The sequence below is a fragment of the Symsagittifera roscoffensis genome, chromosome 1, assembly GCF_963678635.1.
Source record: "Symsagittifera roscoffensis chromosome 1, txSymRosc1.1, whole genome shotgun sequence".
Classification (NCBI taxonomy): domain Eukaryota; kingdom Metazoa; phylum Xenacoelomorpha; order Acoela; family Convolutidae; genus Symsagittifera; species Symsagittifera roscoffensis.
This window is the reverse complement of record NC_087062.1, coordinates 43,718,426-43,726,196: the sequence shown is the minus strand read 5'-3', so window position 1 is coordinate 43,726,196 and position 7,771 is coordinate 43,718,426. Positions and strand designations below refer to the sequence as shown.

General features: G+C 33.0%; 1 protein-coding gene across 1 annotated transcript in view; it reads right to left on the bottom strand.

Moving 5' to 3' along the window:
* The window catches only part of LOC134856760 (neuronal acetylcholine receptor subunit alpha-3-like), a 16,615-nt gene extending 12,150 nt beyond the window's left edge, over positions 1-4,465 (bottom strand). Inside the window, exons 1-3 of the mRNA XM_063873029.1 lie at positions 4,209-4,465; positions 1,172-1,351; positions 794-865 (exon numbers count right to left, since the gene is read on the bottom strand). Coding sequence (XP_063729099.1) covers positions 794-865; positions 1,172-1,351; positions 4,209-4,266 — 310 coding nt within the window. The 5' untranslated portion in view covers positions 4,267-4,465. The remainder of the gene's footprint in view (positions 1-793; positions 866-1,171; positions 1,352-4,208) is intronic.
* Between the last annotated feature and the right edge of the window lie 3,306 nt (positions 4,466-7,771).

Below are 7,771 nucleotides of genomic sequence, written 5' to 3'. Positions count from 1 at the left end.
AATCGAAATTAAAACTATATGAAACTACACTAGGCATCGTGCGTCAAAGCATTTTTGAGGCAGCTAAACTCTTGCGAAATCCTCCTTACACATTCAACTTTTTCTCAATTTCCAAAAGCGGTTACAAACAGGGGCTGATCTAGGATTTTCTCGAGGGGGAGCGGATTTTAGGGTCCGTCACCAAAATGGATATCTCAAACTAGTTGAAACTAGTTCAAACGAATCCCTGAGGGAAAGAGCATCCGCCCCTGGTCACAATAAAATTTCGCCGTTGATTTTAATAATAGTTTGTCGCTTTTCGAGGCGAAAATAGCCAAGCATGCTTTTAAGAAGAGAAAAATCAATTTTTCTGACAAAATAATCAAATTTTTTGACAACAATATCGATTTTATTGCAATTTTATGGCGATAGCAATAGTTTTTGTTGCAATTTTATGGCAGTTTTATGGCGGAAACAATAGATTTTATTGCAATTTTATGGCAAAAACAATAGATTTTATTGCAATTTTATGGCAAAAACAATCGATTTTATTGCGATTTCATGGCAATTTCAGGGCAAAAAAATAGATTTTATTGAGATTATGTGGAGATAAAAATACATTTTAGTGGAATTATAAGGCAATATATTCTTGATGAAAATAATCTATTTTCTTTCTATTATAATAGAAAATGTTGCTTAAATTGGTTACACATAATCGATTATAATGGCAATATTTTCGGCAACATTTTCTCAATATAATCTATTTTTATCCAAGAAACTTCGGTGCGGGTATTACAAAAATCGTCTGACTCACTTCGGAGGTCTTTGAACTGAACCGGATCCCACTTGAGGAAGTCATCATACCACATCATGCTCATCCAGAACACTGAAAGCATTCTTAGTCTAGAAATTGGGTTAACTTTTTTCATATTTAATATCAACCAATGCAGAAGGGAAGCGCTAGTTTTGCACTGATGCTATTGGCTTATTGAGAGCACAGACGTGAGCTATACTTGATTGTTTGTTTTGCACTAGCAAAAACAAAAAAAATGTAATTTTCCAACAAAAACGAACGAAAAAAAACTAGTGTACATTTTCTCGTAATAATTATCAATCCATTGGCTATTTGTGAAGAAGCATAATCAGGCAAAAATGAATTCGAAAAGACCGTCTACAACTCTTTTAGTCATACCTAGAGTGACTCGTTGTGTCTCCACTTCGACATCGACCAGCTGCTGGACCACAGCCGAGTACTTGACGTCCACCGGATGTGTCTGGTTGTCTCTGGGCTTGACGAAGCGTCTGTAGTTTTCAAACAACTCCCCCTCCAATTCACGTGCCTTACTCAGCACAGTCTCCGCCTCCACGCAATCTAGCATAAAATGTACTGAACGATAGTACACAATACTTATAACTATTTTGATTTCAAAAGGAAGCTTGTCTGTCTAACCCCCGTCGATTTGTCCGAATGATATTTTAAATATGACAAAAATTGGTATAATTCGACCGTCTCAATCAAGTTTGGGTATGGTGAAACTTTATAAAACCAATGAAAAATGTTTTTGACTTTGCTCGGTCCAGGAGGACCATTGATTGTCGAGACCGTATGAGAGGACCATTGACCGCTCTCGACTTCGTAGGTCAAACGATGTCCACTGTCGACTCAGTGAGTTGAACAAGGACCGTTGTTGTCTCTGGTCTGTTTTGGTTCATTTTGGTCCGTTTTAGTGCACTTTGCTTTGTTAAACTTGGACAACCCTGGTCGACTTTCATTGGCTTTACTCAACCCTGTTGACTTTCGTGGTCGACTTTCTTGGGTCGACTTTCTTGGGCCTCGCTTGTACTTTTTTGCTATAATTAGGTTACTTTAGGTTGCTCTAATGAAGTTGCTTTAGTTTATTCTCTGAACTGTTTCGAAAAGTATTTTTTTGAACGTGGATTCAATTAGACGTCAATAAATTTTTCCTTCTATTTTTTTTCCAAAATGTAAGCATATAATTTTAGGCTTTTGGGCTAATTTGAAGACTGATGTTTAGACTGGTGAACCATTTTTCACCTACCCTCATATGTTTTGGGAGTTTTAGGAAAACTGTGCTTCATGGTAAATTTTTGTAGTTGAATGAACCAAAAAAGGCCAGACGTCCGATCCCGGGTCGAGTAGCTCACTTTAAAGTTCAAGCACATCTCAGCTCTCGACCGATACAGGGAATTGGGTCGAGCACAAATTCGAAACATAACTCAAGCACGTTCGAAACATACCTCGAGCACGGTAAAAACATACCTCGACCACGGTCGAAAAAAAAACAATTGTTCCGCGGCAATGCGGAGTCACAGAATTTTTTTTTCAAATATCAACGTACTTTTAAACATTTTCGACTCAAACTGCAGACCAGTATTTCAAAAAATGGAAAAAAAAGCTCAAATATAGTAGTTCGTTCATTCTTACAAAAAACTTAAATTGCAAGTATTTCTAATGATAAGATGTTACCCGAAAAGCATACATAATAAAATTTAAACTTGGATAACTTATGTTGTTTGAAAGTCGAAACATACCCGAAATTGGTCGAGAAAGGTCGAAACATACCCATTTTTGGTCGTTCGAAAAATAAACATACCAAGTTTTAAGGTTCGAAAAAAAAATTGAGCTCGACCCGGCTTATCTTGCTATATTTTTTTTCAAAAACCTAGAAATTATTTAAGTTTTTCAGCTAGTCGAATCAATTTTGGATCGAATCATGTCTCAACGCGGTTACCGTGACCAGCCTTGTCGACTTATATGTCGACTTAGTTAACATATATATCAAACTTCTTCCGGCCGAAGTTTTTGGTCCATTATTATATAATTTAAGTCAAAAAGTTGGCAATCGGTCAATCCTTTTGGTCAATAAATAGTTAGAGCACCTCAGCCGCGGATTTTGGTTTACGTTCCTCAGGCCATAGTATACTTAAAATTCAAATATTTTCATATTCTTGCAAGAATATTGCAAAACATAATTTTGCTATAGTTTTCTGATGTTTCATTGTGCTTCCACAAAAAACTAGCATATATCAGATTACCCCTATTTACTTTAATCAAATTAATATCCAAATGTTTTGACAGTTTTACTTTTTTGTATTGGTATTTTTTTCAGAATGCATATCTCGCAAGGTTGGAGCGCAAATGGTGCAAGAACTTTGCAAGATACTGGCAAAATTTGCTTTCTTTAACCACGTAGATGATGTATAAAAGTTTCAATTTTGTCAAAAATCTGAGTTTGCTTTTTTCAATTTTTTCAACAGTCAATTATAATTAGAATTGAAAAATCTGAAAATTAACAAAATTTATATTAAAATCTTCTGATTATTACTCAGATAAATATATATTTCAAGATTTAACTCTAATCTTCTTGTTTTGATAAATTTTAAACTATAACAACTTGAAAAAAATATTTCATTCTTTCGAGTAATTTTCTTATGAACTCCTCGTCTTGGTCATACATATTTCTGCAATCATATATTCGATCATAATCCTGATACTCTTGATGCAAACTTTTCAGAACTTCTTCGAATGCATGAAAATCTAGCCAAAAATGGGAACTTCTGTGAACATAAAGTTTTAATTTTTGGTCATTTCAAATCTTGCAAGAATTTTGCAATTTTTGCATTTCTTGAGCCAGGAAGATGTTCACTGAGTAGTTTTAATATAATAAACTGACTCAATTATTTGATTTTTCAAGTTTAATTTTTCTCCGCCAACACTTTTACGAACAGTTAGTGGTAAAAAATGTCAGTACTTAGTCATATTATTTTTCAAACTATAGCTGTAATCTAAATATTTTGAAAATTTTCCAAAGTCTTGTATATATAAAGGGAACATGAGAAAGTTGCACAAATTCATGCGAAATTTTAAATCAAATAGGGGATTTGTTATTCAACAATCTCCGCTTTAAAAATTTGTTAAGTATCTGCTAGAGACTAAGCTGAAACTACAAATGTCACTAAATATACTTGCACAAGGTTTTTGCAAAACGAAAGCAAATCGTGAATATTTTGCAACAAAAATACAAAATACTGTATTTCCTTAAATTTTTTTTGAAAGATATTGAATAAGATTTGTTTCTGAAAAGACTGGCGAAGGCACTCAGTAACATCTCCATTTTTAGTCGAGAAAGTCAATTATTTTGAAGGTTTTGAAAAAAATAAAGTAGACGCAAATGTTTTTTATAGCACAAAAAGGCATAAAAACTTACCTAAAAAGGAGTTTAAAATGAAAAGGCAAATCAAAGTGGACGTAAGAATTTGAGCCATTATTGTTGGAAATTCATTTTTTTTCTAGACTCGATCAGAATAATGTAAGTAATACAAACAAAGTACGAATCTATGCAAATAAAATAGATCTGACTCCTTCCAGGTTTTACTTTTGCTTCAATGACAAAGTTTGTTCCATACGCTATGAGCAATTTGGGTTCCAAATGCAACTTGTTTCAAGGAACCGTGCTACCTGCGTTCATATTGGGACTTATATGGATTGACGGTATGTTCTTATTTTCACGGTCCTATTGCCTGCTACTGTAGAATTCGACACAGAGTTCCGCTTACGCAGTTTCTATCACTGAAGTATAGTTACTTTGAAGTTCTTGTTCAAAACGAAACATAAAAATTGTTACAGATTCAACCAAATAAAAACAAGACTGCTCGTATCAGGGCGAAGCCCTGAATGTTCCGACTGCCTTTTAAGGTTTTATGGAGCAGTAATAACATTAAAAAATTAAATGTAATAAAATTTAAAATTTTTTTTTTATAAATTTGAATTTTTTTATGAAAATCATCCCCCCACACGCCATTTAAAGTACAAAAAGATAGATTTAGCTCCTTGTAACCAATCAATTATGGCAAATAAGCTTCTTTTACCCAATTTGGAACGATTTTAAGACGGATTAACTCTTCGCTTACGCGTTTATAGCGCGAAATATATCGCGCGTTAATTGTCCCAATTTGACCAAAATGGCAATCTTTAAACCCCCATAACTTTGCGAAAAATGATCAAAGGTGAAAAATCGTTTCAAATTTGAGCTCAGGACAACAATACCTTTTGAATGATATAAAAAAATTCCGTCAAAAATGGCTAGTTAAAAAGTCGAAATTTGTCTGAAGAAAAAAAACCCACCCCGAGCACAAATATTCCGTTACTTTCGTATCGAAAGTCGGAACAATAACACATACGAAATGCTACCCTGTTCATACTTGTTACAAAAGCAAAGTTTTGACAACGGGTTAAAAAAAGACATGAAAGCCTCGTTGATAGGGTTGTAATGGAATATATAAGTCGGTCCATTACGAGGCCAAACTGTGCATTCTGTGCATTTTAAGCGGAATCCGCAACAGGCCAAAATCAGATTTGTCGCGGAATCCGCAACATTGCTACTTTTCTTTGATCTTCTATGCTGGTTTGGATTCCACAAACAATTAATTAAAACATTGTACCGCTCAAAATCGCTCCAAAGATAAGCGAATTTGCGAAATCCGCAGCCGTATTTGCAGAATCCAGAACAGTTTGTGGAATGCACAAAACGTTAAAAGACATTTGTATCGTTAAATTGAGGTGTTGTTGTATCGTTAAATTGAGCTGTTGCTAAATTTCAATTTTTTTTATGTGTGTATATTCCAATTTACAGTCATAAAGAATTGCCAGTACAATTTATCCAAATTTTATACAGCGTTTTTCATCTAAAAGATGTATATATTTCAAGCAAATTTGATGAATAACCGGGGTAAAACAATCTTCTGTAGAGGTATCAAGGTATCAGAGATGTAGTTGTATAATAGATAAAGCAATAAAAACAATTGAGAGAATTTATCTGATGAAAACTGTTTTGGACTAATTTAATCTGTATGAAATTAAATTAGTCCAAAATAAATCAAATCTGGCATTTTTCAAAACGCTATATCTTAAGCAAAACGATCGCAGGTAAAATATCTTTTTACTCGTTGTCTGTTTTTAATTAAGTAGACAACGTTTTTACTGGTTTGTCAAAGGTTTTGCAACCAGATCTAAACTAGTATTTATCATTGGTTATTATTATGATATTTTATCTCTATAAAAAATAAAATACTAACCAATCATACTCCATCAAACTAACAACCCATTTATTTGTAAAAGTTGAAACTACTTGTAGTTTCAACGCCAAAACAATTTGAATTAAACTTAGAATACAGTTGTTCTCATTCTGGAACTAACTCGCTTAAACCGGTGTACACTAGATCTATTGAGACTAGGAGATATAAGAGTAAGATTAAGATTGGTATTAGACTAAGAAGTTGCCAATATTCCGAACAATACGAGAACTACCCGGTATTAGAAGAAGACGTCGAACAAGAAACGACATTGGACTAGGAAAAAATCTGCAATTGATTTTATGATAATACGACAAAAACGAGATCAAACTTTTGTATTTAGGATACTACTTGTCGTTTTCCTTAAATCACCTGTAAATTAAATGACATCTTGAAAAAATATTTATTAAACATAAAAATACAAAAATTAGTTAGTAAAAATCATAAATTGTTAGTATTATAATTCATCGCATCATTCCAGCTTCATCACCTAAAACACAACAGCGAATTTCAAAAATTAACATTCATCAAAACTAACATTTAACCTTAACGCTCTAATTTTAAACTATCAAGGCTTATCCTTACTTTCACTTAAATTAATTTCATTTAAATAACAGATCATCAAGGCTTCCCTTGGGTCTTTAAATTAAATTATAACTTAAATTTTAAATTTCTAAAGATTTAAATTTCTGATTATCAAGGCCTATCCTTGGATCAAGTAGAACAATTTTACTCTCCCCCTCCACATTAATTTAGTGTCTAACGACCTCAAACGTCGATTCACTACCCAACCTTATCAAAAATCCAGAATTAACAGAAACTTTTCGAAAAACTAATTATTTAATTAAGCTAAACAGTAAAGAACTTTGGTTACTCATTCTTCAATTGATCCCTCTACTCTTAGATGATCCAAGCTAAAACACTTAAGCTTAGTAAGTCGAAAAATAGCATCTAACGAACTACTTGCGTTCTATTTATACCTGAACCTTGTGGATCGATTTACTATTCTCCAACCCTTGATCACAAATCACAACCCCTGAGTAAGATAAGGTAGGTCAAATCTTAGCTTAGAAATGGTCACAAGAAAGTACAAATTATTCTTCGGAATCAATATAAGCTTTCTCTCCAAACCAAATACACGATCCAAGTTAAGCTAACCACAAAAAATTGTAAGAACTAACAGTTTAAGGCATTAGAATCACTAATACAGATTGTGGACCCATCATCCTAACCCTTATGTCAAGAGACAATTTAGGAAATAAACAAACAATCGTAATACACAATTGTTTAATTAACGACGAGAAATACGACCTCGTAATTACACCACACAGAAAATCAGTCGGATATATAAGAACAAAAGGAAAACACTAAAAAAAGAGATAATTAATAAACAAAAACAAATTTTTAGGAAAAGATTTTCAAAACAAAGAAACGCAGTCTCAGAATCAGAAACAACCGCAATACAGAAACTTCATAATTTAAAAGACTCAATAAACAAAAATCACCAAATAGACGATCAATTATATTTCACAGATTCAGATTCAGAAACCACATCACAAGCATCAGTAAAAGGCAAACGGAAAATAAAAATTTGCTACGAAATAAACCAATACGTTTGTACAATGGGAATCAACCAATAAGACACATTGAAAATTACACATTAACAGTAATACAACACAAAAATGATTCGAAATGAAGA